The 20,287-nt window shown below is 41.7% G+C and overlaps 1 protein-coding gene across 3 annotated transcripts in view; it reads left to right on the forward strand.

Annotated features, from left to right (window-relative positions):
• BICD1 (BICD cargo adaptor 1) overlaps positions 1 to 20,287 on the forward strand; it is a 192,081-nt gene that overhangs the window by 135,108 nt on the left and 36,686 nt on the right. For all 3 annotated transcript variants that reach the window (XM_075116613.1, XM_075116603.1, XM_075116620.1), the window contains exons 3-5: positions 2,408 to 2,560; positions 6,172 to 6,609; positions 14,106 to 15,200. In XM_075116613.1, coding sequence (XP_074972714.1) covers positions 2,408 to 2,560; positions 6,172 to 6,609; positions 14,106 to 15,200 — 1,686 coding nt within the window. The remainder of the gene's footprint in view (positions 1 to 2,407; positions 2,561 to 6,171; positions 6,610 to 14,105; positions 15,201 to 20,287) is intronic.

The following is a 20,287-nucleotide window of genomic DNA, read 5'->3' on the forward strand; positions in this document are numbered from 1 at the left end:
ATTCTCTAATGTGCTGGGTTTGTTTTGCCCCTGTGGCAGAGCAGTAGGATTGCTTCCCACAGAGGCCTTGGCCCTGGTCACGGGAAGCACGGCGGGCAGCGCTGCGGCAGGCATGGCAGACAGGATGCTCCGACTGGCGAGTCTTCCCTTTCATGCTGTTTCTTCCTTGACCAAATGCCATGAGTAATGAGGAGTAGAGGTTGCTCTGCAGACATAGTTTCTGCATGTGTAAGAGGAGGAGAAGTGCTATAAATGCTTCTGTTTATACCTCCGAGATTATGCCAGAGAAGGAGCACTTAGTAACAAGTGGCAAAGGAATGTGGTTTCTGTCTTCTTAAAGTAATGGTGGCACACTCCAGCAAGATGATAGCTCACATTTTCTTTTGCTTTTTGCAGTAACTGGGAAAGACAAAAGAGTACTCTGACCTTACAGAGTTAATATCAGAAGCTTTTCAAAGTAGCATGCCTTGTACTCTTTCAGGGAAATAATATATCAGGATTCAGTAAAAATTCTTTGCTAAGGTCTTCCATCTCTGGCCACCTTTTTTCTTCCTCCCTTTTTGGAGAGGCCTTCTTTTCAACCAGCAGTGTGACTGGGTGCATTGGATGGATGTCAGCTGGTTGCTATTCATTCCCTGGGCTGATCATCCTCCAAACACTGGCAGAGTTGCAGAGTAGCTTAATTATACTTGACACGGTGGAGTCGTGCGTTTGGTGTTGTCCATATACTGCCTCAGATGTGCACCTATACCCAGACCTAGTAAGTTTCAATAACCGCCACAGCTGAGAACGTGCTGACAAAACCAAAACGTATAAAGGCAGCCCTGAGGTATAAAATTCCTTCACCTCATGAAATCATCTGCAGTGCCATTCTTACAGAGGTTTATTAGGCAGTGATGGGTGCAGGAATATTTGCAGGGAGTTATTTTTATCTAGTGCTCTGTAGCTTTTCTACCACTGGGGTTCTTTTAAATGAAAGGGGTGCCTTCAGCTAAGAAATCGTGTAGGAGCTTTACTTCTTAATTATCTGCCAAGAGGGGGAAGGCGATGGGATTTTTTTTCTTTAATGTAAAAACCTTCATTTTAAAAAGTGCTTTTGTAACTCCTGCATCAACATTTTTTATTCATGCTTTGCAATGTTGTTTTCCAGAGGTTTATAAATGTTTATTTAACCTAGGTACTACGCAAAGTTCTGTTTATCCTCAGTTCAGAATGTGGGGTTTTATCCTTTATGTTCCAGAGGGTGGGTTGTACAGATCAATCTGTTCAGAGCTTGCTGACTACCATTTCTGCTGTAATGATTTTTTAAAGCATTTGACTTTTCTAGGTAGGTGTCAGGCCAGTGGTTGCCCTCCCTCCACACTGGAATCTCTTATAGAAACCCATTACTGCTTCCCAGGTGTGATCTTTCTGACATCCCAGCAGCGAGGGGGCTCTGCCCCATCATTAAAGTCCCCATAGCGCTTCCCTCCACCAGCTGCTCTGGCAATGCTCAGGTTCCTCCTGCAGGCAAGGAGATGTGACCGATTATGCCTACTCTTATTAATCAGGAAGATGCAGGCTTCTCTTCAAAGTAGTGGGGGAGGTTGCTCCTACTGATCATGTCAGTCACTGTTCTCTTCCAGCTGTGTGTTAACTCCATCTTCCTGTAGTGCATTTTACATCAGGGTTATGTCAGCAGACTACTTCCAGAATAACCTGACCTTTGATGTCAAACTCAGTCAGAACCGAATCCAATGGAAACAATTTTTGGTGAAACTGATCCGTTGTGACCCCTCTCATAAGGCTGCCTGGGAACTGTATATGCTGACGGGAAGAATAAAGTGGTGACCTCGTGTGTTCTCAGACTCACAGGGTATAATCCTGCTCAGCACAGCAATGCATTTGTCAGGTTTTTGACGAGCATTTTACAGCCATCTGCCGGGCAGGTCCCCCCTGCCTACCTCTGTGCCTCTCCAATGCCTGCAGATACAAACATGTGAGTGCACCCTGCTCAGTAACAGATGTCTTTACAGCACAGATGCCGTTACTCATTGCTTTTCTGTATGAATGTAGAAAGCATCCTTTGGTGGAAAACAGGTGGTAATTTTATTTAAATCCAACTGTGTTGCAGAGTAATAAAAGTAATGAGATGATAAAGCCTTGCCAGGTTTTCTGTTTCATTAAGCACCTAATCTTGAAACTCTTTTAATCAAGCTTCCTTATCAGAAGTTCTCATTTCTGTATTGCCAGCACACACCTGAAATTACCGCTTGGCCTCAGATTTAAAGGTGATGCTGTTTTGATTTGCACTGTTAAATAATTTCTATGTGACTATTAATTTTTTGTTTGGCTTTTTCTAAAGGTGGTGTTCATCCCTGGAGTGGCTGTGCATGAATGGTAACGTGCTTGCATTTTCTCTCATCAGAATAACGAAATGGTGGAGCTACAGAGGATACGAATGAAAGATGAAATTCGAGAGTACAAGTTTCGAGAGGCGAGACTCCTACAGGACTACACTGAGCTTGAAGAAGAGAACATCACTTTACAGAAACTGGTGTCCACTCTGAAACAGAATCAAGTAAGCATTGAAAGATTTAAGGTGCTGTGCAGAAAAATTACCCCATTTTCTCCAATTTCCATAATGTGATCCCACAGAGAACTTTGATAGAAGTTACTTTGTATGTTTTTTTCAGTTGAGTTTTTGCTAAACACTTATTCTGAAACAGCGTTGCTGGCCATTTTTGACGTATGGGGAGGCTCTTACCTCAGTTTTAGGAAAATCCTGGTGCAATATTTCACTGCAGAACTTTGTAATAGTGGAATAATTATTAAAATAGATAGAATTCCATCTTTTTCCTTCCTGCTTTTCCTCTCCTCCCTCCCTGCATGCGGAACTCAGTGCCCAGCAGCAGAGTTCAGCCCTCCATTTCCTCTTGGTTGGTTTCCTGCATGTCCTTTCCTCCTCTGAAGTGGAGAAAAGAGGAAATAATCTTCTCCCTGTTCTCCGTTTTTTTTCACTGCTCCTTGGGTTTTCCTGTACTGGTATTGCTCTCTTCTCAGCCATGCCAACCTGCAAGTTTAGCAAGCTTCAAAAATAAGTGAAGGGACATCAGATGTTCCTAGTTAGTCTCTTGTTTTGCTCATTACAGCAATTTTCAGCTGATGGCAAACCAATGCACTGTAATTCTCGCTGCAGTGCAGAATGCACCCCGAGGAACGACCATAAACAACAGCCCCATTGCATCCAGACCTAAGCAATCTTGGGGTCTGTTCTTTCCCCCTTACAAAAGCACAGCTTCCTTTGCTGCTGGATATATATGCCGCTGAGGAAGCAGTCAAGAACACTGTTGTCCTTTAAATTGAACAGTATCGATTTGTTCCCATGTCAGAAGAGTTAACTTGCCGTGATCAATATTCAAGTATCCAAGTTGGATGATGTAAAATTTTCTGCCTTTCAGACACTGTCCAGACCAGTACAACATGACACTCCATAACACCATTTACTTAACTGCTAGCAGATGGTAACAGCACTGCGTTGCAGCCCATGGTTTATGTCCTAACCTACTGCCTGGTTCAGTTAGGGCTTTTATCAAACAGCCAAGACCGTCACAGTCGCTAATGTCAGCCTGGTAACAGAGCTGCCTTATTCCTGCAGGAATATGCAGTACTATTTCAGTGATCTTTTACTGCTATTTTACTGCTCTAGCACAAATGCAACTGAAACCTTTAAAACAATGGAGCCATGCCACACGGAATACGCGGGCAATAGAAATAGGTACATTGTTTCCTTATTTATGCAGGTACCCAGACTTTGACACTCCTGAAACTAAATTTATAGCAGATCATCTTTGTGCCAGAGCTATTTACCAAGCCAGCAAATTCCCCCTTTGAGGCACAGAATTTTTCCTCACCAACCTCATAGGAGGCATTTTCACACTATCAGGAAATTAAAGACCCCTTTATGGACAGTCCTAGTTTCCCCCAGAAGAAAATATGTTTGCAGGTGTTTATCTTGCCCTTAATATTTCATTCGTAATGAAGCTGGATGCCAGCAGTCTGTGGAGAAAAAAACCATGCCACATTTTGAATGGCTTTAAAGATCAGTTTTATATCACATATCCATGAGCTTGTGACTCCTAAAATAGCTTTGATGTACAAGATAAAATTTCAAGAGCATTTTATACTTTAATTCTTTAATTTACAAAACCATATGTTACAGTCTTAGTGCTAAACTGTCATTATCTGCGTTGGGTTATTTTGTAGCTTTTGTAAGCAAGAATCCATGGGATGGTAACCATATAGATAATATAGACCTCTGTTTTTCACATGGATTTAAAATTTTAAATGGTTTCTTTTTCCATGTCCTTAAGTTATAAACATAGCTCTTGATGGATTTTAATAATTTTTCAGAGTGACCTCTTTTTCCAGTCAGAAAAGGTATCAAGTTTCTAAATGTAGACTTCAAAATATGGATTTTCCTTTTCTGTTGACATTTCCTGATATGACTTTGGATATTTCTTTGTTGTTTGAAACGTTTCCATTCTCTGGGTTTGAAGATTAGTGCTTTGGTTTTTAAATTTGCCTTTCCAAAGGCGTATGAGTACAAAACTTATGACAGGTTGATAAATATTCCAGTAGGAATTGCTGATATTTCTATTTTCACCAGAACCTTATTATAGTTTGTTTAAATATATACGTCAAATAAAAAAATATTCTGCAGATGATAATGCATATTAATGCATTTGAATGAGAAAAGTCTTAACTGAAAAAAAGCTTTTTTATGGAAGCATGAAAATTCAGTATTTTCTTTTCCTCTTTCACCAAACTATTAAATTATTTCACCCAATATTGGGAATTTTTTGCATTTAGAAATAAAAAGGTAGATGAGTAACATGATTAGAATTAAATTAAAAATCAAAGCATGATCATTTTTACCAGGAGAGTTGGTCAAGCGTGGACAAGAACCTTTACAAACAAAGCTCTTCCTTTTCATTGCTGTGGGATTTTCCAACAGTGAAAAGGAAGATGAGAAGAGCCAGCAAGGGAAGGCGTTCTGCAGTGGGGATCGGCTGTGCCATCTAGATATTGCTGAGCAACTGGTTTTGAGCTATATTTGATAGATAATTTTTATTTTTTCACTCATGTTTTTGATTTTCATATCAATGAGAAATTGATAGACTTGAGCTGGATAGCCTAAACCTAGGCTTTGCTTCTTGTTCGGTGCCATAGAAAGGACTGAATAAATGTGGGAGCTGCCTTGTGAAGAAGAGAGCAGCAGCTTGTTTTTTTCTTTAGTCCACACTGCCAATAAATACCTTGATAAAATACTGCACCTAGGTGTGGTGTGGGGATCCTGCCCTCTGAGAAGGAGAAAGACCAGCAAGTCCCTCCAAGCCTGACAAGGCTGCACCAGGTCACTGGGGGAAGCACTGCGGGCAGCCCTGTCAGAGCAACAGGTTGCCAAGTGCTCCAAAATGGCACCCCCAACACACAGTTCAAGGATTGTGTGGCTGGATAAGCTGCTTAGTAAATTTGTGTGGTAGTTTAAAAATCTCTAACAATTTGGGGCATCTTAGAGTTTAAACTGATTGTATGAATAGTTTGCTGTTTAATTTTTAAAATCAAATGCTTCTTGAATAATGGAGAGGCTTGTATGATGCAGAGAAGAGAGTTGAGGCTTTTCTACAGTTTTTGTACTTGAACGCCGCTAAGACAGCAGATACTTTAGAGTATCCATGCCTGAGTGACTTTACATCTGGTAGGAATTTAGAGAAGAAGTCATCTTCAGAATACTTGCAATTAATAAATCAGACTATATTAACCTGAGATCTCTACATACCATGATATACCAACATTGCTTACGGCAGTTCATAATAAATCTATGGTTACCAGGATATCTGCTACTAAAGACCCTTCTTTCCATGAAATACATTGTTTATTGTCATAAATTACTCAGAAGAAGGTGTTATATTTCTTGATTTTCACATGCTGAAAAAGTGAGCAGTGGAGTATTTAATGAACAGGTCTCCACTTGCTTTTTCTGTGCAGCCAGTTCTCTGCAGCTGTAGGCAATGTCTGGTATTTCAAACTGTATTTTCTGTAACACCTATTTCAATAAGGCTGATAAATGGCAGGTTTTCATGACTCAAGTTTTAGTATTATGAATGTTCTTTGTCTTGTCTAATTCAGGTTGAATATGAAGGCTTAAAGCATGAGATTAAACGATTTGAGGAGGAGACAGTGTTGCTTAATAGTCAGCTAGAAGATGCCATCCGGCTGAAGGAGATTGCTGAGCATCAGCTGGAGGAAGCTCTGGAAACTTTAAAAAATGAAAGAGAGCAAAAGAACAATCTGAGGAAGGAACTCTCCCAATATATCAGCCTCAATGATAGTATGTATAATAACCATATTAATATATCAGTAGATGGATTGAAGTTTGCAGAGGATGGGGCCGAGCCCAACAATGACGACAAAATGAATGGACATATCCATGGGCCTCTCGTGAAACTCAACGGTGACTACCGAACTCCCACGAGTAGGAAAGGAGAATCTCTGCATCCCGTCTCTGACCTCTTCAGTGAGCTCAACATATCAGAAATACAGAAACTGAAGCAGCAACTCATGCAGGTAAGAGCTGAATTTAATGTCCTGAAGTGTTTAGATGCACATCCTGTGTACCCTAGTGCCGGCTTCTGCAATGATTTCCCCCAGTGACTTTTTTGACCATGTATGTCCTGTTCTTAGACTTCTGCTTTGGTGTTTCTTCATATTAAGGTTTTGCTAGAAATATCCCTAGTAAATAGAGGATCTGTCTGCAAAAAGTCAGTGTGATCTGAGCAGATGTTTAGTGCGAAGAGGAGGAAGGGACGTAGTTGCTGTGGTTGCAGATGATTAGATTCTTTTTTTCCTGCTTTGATGATGGGGAATGTCCCTGAAATTGCAAGTGGAAAAAAGTATTCTTCAGTATGTCCAAAGCTATCTGGAAAAAAACCCACTAAAATACAGACAGACTTGATTATGCTCCCTTGCAAGTCAGAGGGAGTTTTTGCCACAAAACTCAGTTTGAACAAGATTTGGCATACCGTCAAGAAAGAACAAAAGAAGAGGAGCGCCCCTCTTAATAACTGTGCACTCGGGGACCATGTGGTGTATGAGATGTCACAGAGTGCACTTGTCCACCCTGGCAGCCCCAGCGGATGCGCAGGCTGCAGGGGGTGCCTTGGGGACTATAGAGCGAGCATTTGTTCTCTGTTCATCCAAGCCCAGCACAGGCATAACCAGAATAGGAGCCTGGGATGCAAGCCAGATAAAAACTCAAGCTGCCAGCCCCAATGCTGACATCATCTTAGAAAGGGGTACAGTGCCACACAGAGAAAGGGTCCCACTGCCGGAGCTGTTGAGCATCTTCTGTGCCACAAGAACTTGAAAGGTTTTGGAAGCATCAAGGAAACATCCAGCATTTTCTAGCTGTGGGCTTCCAAAAAGTGCCTCTTCTAAAGAGGGTAAATGTAAATCCTTTACTGCTTAAAATATAAAGGGCAGTTTAGAAGTAAAGTAGAGCAAACCCAATTTTCAGTCTTTGCTAGAGACCAATAAATCCCTGCGTGGTCTGCCCTGTATTTGCTGAAGAGTTAATTGTTCTATTTATCTCAGTGCCAAACACACCATGGGAAGTTTTGATCTGAGCTATGACATGGCAAACACTGATGACATCTAGTGCTTTGCACAAATAAATTTGATGCAAGATATACATAATTCAAGTGGAAAAGCTTGAAATTTGGAATTTTATTTTTGTGAAAAATTCCGTCAGAAACGTTTCCAGTATTAAAACATAAACAGTGTGAATAGTTTATATATATGTGTATATAAAAATATGCATGTGTATGTACATATACACTTCTGTATATAATATATGGACATATATATTATATGCAGCTTTTGATTTCATCGAGAAATGCAATGTTAAAAACCAAAATACTGCTTCAGAAAAAAATGGTTTGAAATGTTCACATTTTAAAATACAACATAAGCATTTTCAAACATAGTTTACAATGAAGTTTATGCAGTGTAAATTTGGAGTAAAAGCTGTTTGGAAATGGAAAACAGCATTGTTGGGACATGTTTTGTCTTGATTTTATTCAATTAAATATTGAGCTTGATGGATCAGCAAACTTCTACTTGAAAGATACTGCAAATATTTTGATAATTTCTAACTTAAACTTATTTATTTTACACTTCTTAAACAAAGAGTCAGCCTTCTGACAGCCACTGGCCACAAACTGCCCATCACAGGACCCTAGAGGGATCCTACATAATAAATATAACAATTTTTTGGTCACAACAGCTTTGCTGGGCCCCAGCAACCTCACACAAATAGCCACCACCATTGCTCGGCATTCTAATCGTGTGAAAAGGTGTAAAAAGAAGGATTAGACCCAGATAGAAACCTGATTTCTTTAGATACTGAGAAGGCTTACTGCAAAATGCTGATGTGTACTTTTTTTTAAGTGATAGTCCTCTTTGTTGAGTTGCATCAGCTCATCTTGGGTGACACAAATTAAATGTGAAAAATTAATCAAAAAATTTTCCTCATAGTAGATAGGAGATTTAATCGGGTTCAAGCTGACAACAGGTAATTCTTCAGCAAAACTGGATTTTTTTCTCCTCAGCAGTGTCTTTGCAATGTGTTGTTCATTCAGCAACATCTCAATACTTGGTATGGGTTCCTCTTGTTTTCTCTGAAAAGGCTGCTCTGTACAGTCTCCTGAAGGAACTGACCCTCTCTTGGGAAGCATTTTTATGTCTACAGAACAGCAGGCTCCTTTTCTGAGAAAAGTAAACTTCAGATTTGCCATGTTGTACACATGTAGCAAAATTTTTACTCAGCGATCTCAAAAAGAAGCCTTAACCAAGAAAGTTAGTATGACAGATATAGTTCTTTCTGCAGCTTCAGGATGCTACTGCATGATTTCCACTGGTCATTAGAAGAGATTTGATTGTTAGTGTTCCCTTTCCATCTTTTAAATTCATTAAGTAACAAATATCTTGCTGAAAATGCTCGTATTCTAAGATTTTCTTGGAAAAGCTCAAGGCTTTCTGCTCTGCTTTCATATTTGTTGTCCAGTGGGAAGAATTATCCATCTTATCTTTAAAGCTTAGGAATTCTTTATTCCTTCCATGGTGGTGCCTTCCCTATTCCTGAGGCCAACATAATATTTGGAAAACTCAGGTTAAGAGACTCAACATTCTTGAAGTGAGTTTTCCTGTTTGCTTGTTCCAGTCTCCACCAGGAATTGTTCACTAATATCTTGATGTTAATAATAAATAAAAAAAGGATAAATGACAATGGTAAAATTGGTGTGGTGGGTTGACTCTAGCTGGATGCCAGGTGGCCACCAAGCCATGCTATCACTGCCCTTCCTTAGCTGGACGAGGGAGGAAAAATACAATCAAAGGCTCGTGGGTCAAGATGAGGACAGGGAGGGATCACTCAGCAATTATGGTCACGGGTGAAACAGACTTGACTTGAGGAAATTCATTTATTAACAATCAAATCAGAGTAGGATAATGAGAAATAAAAACTAAATCTTAAAACACCCTCCCCCCACCCCTCCCTTCTTCCCAGGCTCAACTTCACTCCTGATTTTCACTACCTTCTCACCCTGGGCAGTGCAGGGGGACGAGGAATAGGCATTGTGGTCAGTTCATCACATGTTGTTTCTACCACTCCTTCCTCTTCAGGAGGAAGACTCCTCACATTCTTCCCCTGCTCCAGCATGGGGTCCCTCCCACAGATACAGTCCTCTATGAACTTCTCCAATGTGACTCCTTCCCACGGGCTGGGAAGCTCTTCACAAACTGCTCCAGTGTGGGTCCCCTGTGGGGTCACAAGTCCTGCCAGCAAACTGCTCCAGCCTGGGCTCCTCTCTCTCCATGGGTCCACAGGTCCTGCCAGGAGCCTGTTCCAGCACAGGCTCTTCACAGGGTCACAGCCTTCTTTGGGCATCCACCTGCTCTGGTGTGGGGTCCTCCATGGGCTGCAGGTGGCTATCTGCTCCACCGTTAACCTCCACAGGCCCTCGGGGGACAGCCTGCCTCACCATGGTCTTCACCACGGGCTGCAGGGGGATCTCTGCTTTGGTGCCTGAAGCACCTCCTCCCCCTCCTTCACTGACCTGGGTGTCTGCAAAGTTGTTACTCTCACATATTCCCACCACTCTTTCTGGCTGCAGTTGCTGTGGCACAGCAACTTTTCCCCCTTCCTTAATCTGTTATCCAGGGGCACTACCACTGTTGCTGATGGGCTCAGCCTCAGCCAGCAGTGGGTCCATCTTGGAGCCTGCTGGCATTGGCTCTGTCAGACATGGAGGAAGCTTCTGGCAGCTTCTCACAGAAGCCACCCCTGTATTTCCTCTTTTACCAAAGCCTCACCACACAAACCCAGTACATTTGGTTTCCATAATTGCAAACTGTAGAGCAAACTGGGAAGAAAATCTCCTCAAACTGAAATCTTTGAAGGGAAGGATGCATCGTGAAATGGGTACAGCTACTTTTGAATTGCTTTTATTTTCATTAATGATGAAAAAGATCCTTACTGCAGCTACTAATTTTAATGTTAAAAAAAAAAACCACCGACTGGACAAAAAGTAACTGCAATTCCCAGAAGTTTGCTGTGGATGGAAATAATAGTATTGTCTAGAACAAGAAATATAATTATTGTACTTGGAAAAGCAGAGTCATTAATATGCAGAAGGTGTGCTTGGGGCTGAGTTGGAGCTTTGGGTTTTTTTTCCTTGGAAGTAGGAGCATGTATTTATAACTTTAAACAGAAGCGGATTAGCTTAATCCATAATTACTGGACCAGAATAAGTAAAATTTAGTAGATCTACATATTTCATTTTACCTACTGTCCAATTTGGTATATGGATTTTAAAAGTTGCATGTTTTCTCTGGAGACAACCCTTTCTATTTGAAAGAAGTATTTTTTTCCTGAACCCATTCATGTTCAGCAGAGAAATGGTCATAAAGATCTCAACTAGCTCTTTTATAGTTTTCCTTCATTATAGAATATGATGTCTGAGATCAGTAAGCTAGCAGGATCAATTTGGGCTGATTAATTTAAGCAGACACTGAAACACTGTGCTGCTTTAACACTGAGTTACTTTCTCAAAGGAAAGGCTCTCTGGCTGTAAGCTCTATATTTATTTTTACACTAGTGCAATCTACAGTTAATTGCCTGCTTTTGTGTAAATATACCCACACTGAACCCATACACCTTAAAAAGCCACCTGCCTTTGGTGTGTAATGTATGGAACATTATTATCGATATGACTTCTCACCATAGGGTGAGATGGTCCTTTAAATTAACCAAAACTCAGATTTTTCATGCATATGTGTGGCTCACCTTACCACCCTGAAGAAATAAATACCTTCATTATCTGATGAGGGTAATGCAATTAACACCTAAGCCTATGTAACACCTGCTATACCAGGTGATAATAACCAGAGTTCAGCTGAAAGTTTCTGGGGAGAGCACACCTGGGGCAGACTGCTTGATGGAAAAAACAGAGGAAAGCTAGTGAGGAGGATTTTGCTGGGCAGCTCTCTGAGGCTCCCCAGCATAGGTCTGACCAAGAAATCTGTGGAGAGCAGTCACCTTTTCATTAGATGCTCTTGGCAAAAGGGAAGGTTGCTCTATTTCGGATTTTCTCAACACGAGTGGGCTGACATGGGGGGGTGAGCAGCAATGAGCGTGGCAGGCAGACTGAGGCAACAACAGGGATGTTGTCTGAAAAGTGGATTCATCTCCCGGTATGCAATGAGTCAATAATCACATGCTCAGGAGAGACGTCGCTTGTTTATTTCAGGGTTGTACAAACCTGGGCACTCAGTGGTTTTCCACAAATCAAGCACGCCGAAGCTGGCTCCTTCATTGTATTTATACAATGAATTCCTACACATCCCACCTATCTAATACATTTTCATTCTAATCTACATAGGTTGTGTAATGGCATTAAGTCACTCCTCTTGCTCCACTTCACGTGCTTTTGCACATGTCTTCCTCTCTTTGGGAGTCCTTGGCCATCTCTGGTGGTCTTCATGGATGAAGCACCCTAACCCTTTTTATCCATATATAAGGTCATATGTCACCTAAGGACAACTCAAGGCTCTATTCTCTTGCCAACTCTCCTTTATTTTCTTCCAAAAGGACCATTTGTCCTTGATTAAATGGGTAACACGGATGGCCAAGATATCCTGTCTTTAAGCTTAGGTTAGATATTAAAACATCAAATGCTACATAAACAATGCTTGACCAAAAAGGGGTTTAGATTCAAGCTAATTAAACATAGACAATACCTCTTCTTTCCAAGGGGGGTTCTTCCCTTACAGGGAAGCAATATGAAATGGAGAAAGGTACCAATATACTTGTGGTACTCAGCTGTCCTCTGCTGCATTACAGCACAGACTATGTAGTGCCTAAAGTGGAGCGCCCTATATCTAAGGAGACAGACTTTTCCTGGATCATAAAATAATGATGAGTTTTGGCCCTGTTTTTTTAATTCTTAAGCCATCAGTCACCTGTACACAAGAAAACTAGGCTGATTTTTTTAGATGTTTTTAACATGGCTTCTATTTTTATTCTTACAGTTTCTGCCTGCAATTGATTGCAGGTTCTAATAGAGGCCATGTTTTGAAAGCCTGTCTGTAAAATCAGGGGATCATCATGTGCTTTAATACTTCTGAGCAGCAGCCTTGTTATGAGAACACAGGAGTCTGAGGCAGTGCTTGGAACATTTTGTGAGATGGTATTAATACCCTCTCAGCCTCTAAAAGGCTCTTCTTTTCCTTCAGTAAGATTCATGGTGGCTGATTTGACTCTCTTCCAAATACTGCCTGGGGGGACGTTGATAGCAAAGGAAATACTTTTTAAAGAGTTTTTCCAAACTGACAGCTTTGAATTCTCAGAATTAGTAATTCAGGCACTCATAAAGGGAACGTGGAACATGCCATTTTCACTGCATGTGTAAACACAGGGCTGAGATACTGCAACAGTGGGAGAGAAGGAGCAGAAAACCTGGTAGGCTCAGGATCCTGTTGGGAAAGCCATGGAAGCAAGAAGGATCACATCTCCTTGTGCCATCGTCTGCTTCCCAATTCACAACTTGGAACAGGACAAAGGCATAGGAAAAAAGTTGGAGTGTTACACTTAAAATTTGAAATGGGCATCTCTCAGGGGTGTTATAATGAATAGCAAATACCTGAGCAAATCAAACTTTATGTTTTTCTTGTTCACTTGCTTTGAGATGCTGTGCATTAGAACTTCTAGAGTCCTCTTCCATGACCTCTTCTGGTGTTTAACTTCCACATTTCTCTGTGGATATTCAAAAAGAAACTTACTAGATCAGAACCAGTGGTTTGTTAGTTATACCACAAATCCTGATTTTTCTGCCTTGTCCTCAAAAGGATGGATTTTGCTTATAGTTAAGTGCTGGGGATGGGGAGTCCTGGGAGTTGCATGTGCTCAGCCTTCTGATCTGTGTTACATTCCCACAGAGCAGGTTATTTAATCTAATCTGTGAAGATGTACACAGCCATTTGTTTACTGTATTTGCATTCAGTAATCAAGCCTTAATGAAAGTTTACAACAGTCCAAGTATATAAATAAATATTGTGAAGGATTGGTAGAGCTATTAATGGGCAATTTCTCAAACTCTATTGAGAAATGCATATGTACCAGTGGAAAGGCTTATAGTTGACTGATAGTTGGCAGTGATGCAGTTCATGCCTATTAAAATTCAGGGAACATATGTCGTAATAAATACATTATCATCACTCTAGCTGACTGGGCACTAAGTAATTCTTCAGTGGGTAACGTGTAAAATCATGACCTAGTGATACTGCAAATTGTAACAGAGGCTGGGACTTCATAATCCTGTACAAGTTATACGTACCTCTCTCTGACTTCATTTTATGGTTTCAGGATATACAGCTAAAATCTCTTTGAAGCCTTCAATTTGTGTATGCAGAGTGGGGGGAGTGGAAGAGGTTAATGTGGTTGCAGGGTTTGGTGTTCAGCATGGGTAGGAAGAGATCCTGGGTTTCTTACTTTGACTCTGTTGCAGGTGGAGAGAGAGAAGGCCATTCTCCTGGCCAACCTGCAGGAGTCTCAGACACAGCTGGAGCACACCAAGGGAGCCCTGACCGAGCAACACGAGCGAGTCCACAGGCTCACAGAGCACGTCAACGCCATGAGGGGGCTGCAGAGCAACAAGGAGCTGAAAGCTGAGCTTGACTGTGAGAAGGGCCGAGACCCTGGCGAGGAAGCACATGACTATGAAGTGGACATCAATGGCTTGGAGATCCTAGAATGTAAATACAAAGTAGCTGTTACTGAGGTGATAGACCTTAAAGCAGAAATCAAAGCCTTAAAGGAGAAATATAATAAATACGTGGAAAACTACACTGAAGAGAAGGCCAAGTATGAGAGCAGAATCCAGACATACGACGAACAGGTGACAAACCTGGAGAAGTCGACCAAGGAAAGCCAGGAAAAAATGGACCACATGGAAAAGGAGTTGCAAAGGATGACAAGCATAGCAAATGAAAACCATAATACCCTCAACACCGCCCAGGATGAGCTGGTGACTTTTAGTGAGGAGCTGGCTCAGCTCTACCATCATGTCTGCCTGTGCAACAATGAGACTCCAAACAGGGTCATGTTGGACTATTACAGGCAAAGCAGAGTCACCCGCAGCGGGAGCCTGAAAGGACCGGACGACCCTCGAGGCCTCCTTTCCCCGCGGCTCGCCAGAAGGGGGGTAGCGTCGCCTGTAGAAGCCAGGACCCCAACCGAGCAGGTGACGAAAGAGGCCATGGAGCCTGGCAAGGAACAGAGCCCAACGAAAACACCTACCATTTCTCCTGTCATCACAGCCCCTCCTTCCTCCCCTGTCTCTGATACCAGTGACATCCGCAAAGAGCCAATGAACATCTACAACCTCAATGCCATAATAAGGGACCAAATCAAGCACTTGCAGAAGGCTGTTGATCGGTCGCTGCAGCTGTCACGCCAGCGTGCTGCAGCTCGGGAGCTGGTGCCCATGATCGATAAAGACAAGGAAGCCTTAATGGAAGAGATACTGAAACTGAAATCACTCCTGAGTACAAAGCGGGAGCAAATCGCAACCCTGAGAGCAGTGCTGAAAGCCAACAAGCAGGTAAGATGCTAATAAACAGTCGGTCAGGAACATCTGTTATTTATACAGGTCACTTATAAGCTTTCCCAGGAGTATTTTGGAGAGAGATTTTACTCACAGGTTATTTAGCCTCTCACTCAATCATAGCAAGGGTAGACCTTTCTTCCCTTCCTCCCCACCTCGTCTTTAAGCTTTTTAGCTCTGCTTTTCTTCAGCACCCACCATTCACCAAGGGCACAGGCAGAAGAGCCTTTCCTGTGGAGCAAGAGAATAGCAGAGGGGCAGGGAGGGATCACCTACCACCCAGCCTGATGCACAGGCACGTTGCTAGTGTTATTGCAAAATGATAAGATTGCCAACATTGGAAAACAAAATGGAGTGTGTATAGAGAGGCTTTCAGGTGCATGCTGACCCCTTGCCAGGGCAGGTACTGCTGGAGCGGTGGGGAGGGCAAGCGTAGGGGAGACCACCCAGGCTAGCACGTCAGCAGCTGCAGGTGGCCTGGCTGGTGGGATGTAGTAGAACAGACGGTACAAGCAATCCATTGTGTCCTTGGCTCTTGGTAATATTCCACAGACTGCAAAACTTGAATGCCCACCAGCACATTTAAGGGGATTAAAAATAAGTGCCGCAAAAGCTAAAGTGTGCCTCAGGAAAGGAATGGCAGGCATGAGTGTGACCAGTGGCTTTGGACCATACAGAAGCTGGGCGTTCTGTATGGGGGCCGCGAAGTCAGTGAAGGGTTTAGAGGAGAAACTGTACAAGGAGCAGCTAAACTCACTTGGTTTGTTTAGCCTGGAGAAGAGGAGACTGAGGGGAGACCTCATCACAGTCTACAGCTTCCTCAAAGGGCAGGAGGAGGGGCAGGCGCTGACCTCTCCTCTCTGGTGACCAATGATAGGACCTGAGGGACTGGCAGGAAGATGGGCGAGGGGGGGTTTAGGTTGGATTTTAGGAAAAGGTTCTTCACCCAGAAGGTGGTGGAGCACTGGAACAGGCTCCCCAGGGAGGCAGTCACAGCACCAAGCCTGACAAAATTCAAGAAGCGCTTGGACAACATCCTCAGAGATATGGTGTAAATTTGGGGTTGTCCTGTACAGGGACAGTAGTTGGACCTGATGATCCTTTTGGGTCCCTTCCAACTCAGGATGTTCTATGATTTTATGATTTCTTTGATAAGACAGCAGGTGAAATGCTGAGTTATTTTCAGTACAGGTGGTTGGAATTTTTTAAAATTATTTTTATTTTTAGTCAGAAATAATGTCTCCTGACATTGTCACATTTTTAATAATTTTTAATTTTAATCCATTTTCTTTTTTAAAGACAAGGACAATATCACTATATGATAAAGCTGACTGAAACAGTAACAGCAGTTTTTTATTTTGAGAAGGATTTGTTGTAACTGTTTTAAGAGAATAAAAAAGAAAAAAATATTTTAATGATAATAAAAATTTCAAATTATTTTGAAAAATATCACGGCTTAAAAAAATCATCAAACCACTTTATTTTTGATGTTTCACCAATGCAGATAAGCTGAGAATTACCACATTTTATATCAAATGCCAAAAGAGGACCTTGTATTGTACTGGTGTGTTTTTCAAGAGTACTGTCAATTTTTTTTTTGCATAGTACATCCTTCCAAGCCCTTTGTATCCATTAGATTGCAGGTCTCAAATCACTTAAAAAATTAGATTTAAGCATGCAAATAGTTTTATTTACTTTGGTGCATCTTCTTATGCCCAGAATTAATTCTGAATGCAAGAGGCTGCAGTGGCAGAGTCTTTCCAGATTGCCTGGGACTCATCTAAAAGCAGGGCAGTGATCACCACATGGGGGCATGAATCGTGGTTAACAGCTTGGGATACTATTAGCTGATAACAGTGTTGGGATTTCAGTGTTAAAATTCCCAATAGTCAAGTAGTCTGAAGTCACAGTTTCAAGTTTAATTGATTGTTGGATCTGGAACTGCATTTCTAGAGTACTGGGGATTTTTAAATTGCAGCAATATTTCAATATACATTGAGTCTTTTACAGCATTTCCCCCCTCCAATACAACACATGTTAAATATTAATTCAAGTAATTAAATACCATCTCTGGCTAAGCAATAATTGCTCTGAGCAATTATATGTGGATTTTCCATGCAATTAAAATCTGATTAAGATGTAATAGAGGTATAAGGACTTAGATTCAAAATTAAACATTTTTTCCATTAGCATAGAGCTATCATTTATTTTTGAATACTACCAGAGAATCTAGCTCAGTCTTGCTCTTTTATTGCTGACAGAAATAAAGCATCATCCTAAAGCATGCTCACTGAAATGGGAAAGATAGATTTGCTGAGTAAGGAGGTGCTATTAATTAAACTTTTATTTATTGGATAGCAGCATAGATATTGGTAACTGTATGACTGGGTATAGTATCTTGCAATACTGTTCATGCAAACCAAATATTAACATCCTCAAACTTGCAAAGTTAAAAGACATAATAATATAAAAGGATAGGAGAAATTTAAAGTTACAGAGGGTGGGGTGAGTTTTATTATGCACTAGCAGTACTGCCAGCTGCAAGTGATGGGTGTTTCCTAGGGTCCAAAGCACATCTCATATTCAAAAAAACAGGAGTCAAGATTCATCCCCATGAGTTCTTCCCCTCCAAAATAAAAAGTTTTTAAGCAGTAATACGCTGGGGGTGTCCTTCCCTTATGGGTTTCAGTTTAGATGACCTTACAGAGGACATCTGGTTCAGTTTTTCGCCTGTGCCCCAGAACCACAAGAGCTAGCTAGAATTTTGATTTGTTAGAAACCTTCCTCACACCCTAATGAAGCTGAAATTAATATGAAATTATATCTTTTTGTCCCTTATGTAGTATGGCAAGACACTGCTGCTGCCCGAGGTAGCAGGGAGAGCTGCGGCAGCCCCTGTGAGAGGGAAGCGTGCAGCTGGTGGGGAGCTGGGTGCCCTGGCCCGTCCTCAGCCTCCAGAGGGGCCACATCACAGCTCATCGTGCTTTGCAGCAATACTGTTACAAAACACCTATATTTTTTAGGACTCCAAAGAGAGACACTTTAGGTGAAGCTTTTTTGGTTGGAATAATATGAGTAAGCAGGATGAGCACAGCCAAATGCACTGTAAAAATGCCAAGAGCTGGCCTTCCTAGAGAATCTTGCCATTCAGATCCAAGGGGGGAAGACCAGTAGCAGGCCCCTGGGTCTGGTATTTCAGTCTGCATTTCGGTATTGAAGTCACACCCTCAACCAGGGAAGCACGGGTGCTATCTGGTGACTGCCAGAAGTATTGCAACATCAGATTAAAATGAGACTTGTACAGTTTTCCTGGCGATACGCTTCGTCGCAGTGCACTGACATCCTGTTATCCAGGTACACAAGGGCAAATGGTTCATCCGAAGAGAAAAAGAAGAGAGTTTCTGCCTCCCGACTTGAATTTTGTTCACTTATCTTCACAATAACTTACCCGACTGCAGGAGAGCCCTGAAGGAGTCTCTGTTTCTGCTTCCTCCTGCTGCAGTGGGCCTGGCACTCCAGCAGTGCAGCTGCACCTTTTAAATCTTTAACAACATATGATAAATTTCTGATTGAACCTGACAAGGTGTTGCCTAGTTTAATGCATTTGGCAATATCTGATGATATTTCATTTTCATCTAGCCATATTTTTTTAAACAATATTTTCAAATAAACATTAAGCATTAGGCTGGGCCGCAAACAGAATACACAAAATCCTATAACACAAAAAAGAGAGCAAGGTTTGCTCTAAGAAACTGCAAACCTAAGCCCAGGAAAATGGATTATTGAATCAATTGTTCAAGATAGCAAGGCATATATATCTTCCTAGCTTGCTTGCTTACCTGGCCTTGATTTATGTATCCATTTACTCGTAGCCATAATTACTGTGTCAGCACCAGTTTTGTGGAGCAAACTCAAGTAGCATTAGCATTACCAAGTAGCATAAATTGTAAAGTAATATCGAATTTATTATATAATAACTTTTAGGACCAGTTCAATAATGGGTTTGATTTTGATTTCTAATAGCAATGAGAAAGCAAAGCTGCCTTTGAGGGGAATTTAATATCCTGAAATTCTGACTGAAAAATGATCGGTTGTTCTCATAGGTAAATAGTTTGATGGGAAGGAGTTGAGTCAGCAAGACCTTAGCATCTGTATTGGCCATAACTATGGTGTCTCCAGCTCCCATAACTGAGGTACCCATAAAAGTCCTTCAGAAAAAATAACTGATAACCCCAGACATACAGTACCTTATCTATAAACAAATGCCTGGATGTAGACAGAATACAGTAGAATTTCTGCTGGGAAAGTGAGGCTGCATGGAAAGTACCAGTACCACGTTCGATTTTTGCACTAAGATCACAGGCTACTGTTCTGTTTTCTTGTGTGAAAAAATAAAGTACTTACCACTGTAGGACTTAATATTATTTCAGCAACTTTTTTTTTTTTTTTTACTTGGTTTCTTCTTGCACTGCTAATGTAAAGTGAATGGGAATAAAGTCGTCTTAGAATGCCTATATATACAGAAAATGAGGCTTGTTCACAGATTTCAGGATTAAGGTGGTAACCTTTAGGCAGCTGGATTTGAGCATCTCTTCTGTAAGGATAAGGGCACCGTTAGTTCTGGCAGTGCCTCAGGTGTGTGCCCACCTCAGCCTGTGCAGCTCCATGGCTGGGTTTTGGGGATGGGAGTGCTGAGCTCTGCGTGTCCCAGCTCTCTCTTCCTGGACAGTGTTTCACACCCCGCAGGAGTCCAGGTGTTGGAACTCTCTGCTCCTTCCCAGCTTTGCTGTCAGCTCCAGGTGATGTCCTCTGCACAGCAAATGCTATGTGCTCTGCAATCTGTTGATCCTGTGTCTCTAGGCAGCTCGCTGAGTGGCTGGGTAATGCATTCGCCCCGTTCCTCTGCATGACGGGTCCCCTGTCAGGAGTGTCATTAGCCCCTCTCCTGTCCCATTGCATTATTTACTTCACTGAAGAGTAGTCACACATTTTTCTGTGTTTTCATCTTTTTCTTGTGTTCTCCATTTCCATGTGTGTTGCTCAGAGGTTCCATTTTTATGTGAAACAAAGTTTTCTCCACCACA

The sequence above is a fragment of the Phalacrocorax aristotelis genome, chromosome 1 (genome assembly GCF_949628215.1).
Source record: "Phalacrocorax aristotelis chromosome 1, bGulAri2.1, whole genome shotgun sequence".
NCBI lineage: Eukaryota > Metazoa > Chordata > Aves > Suliformes > Phalacrocoracidae > Phalacrocorax > Phalacrocorax aristotelis.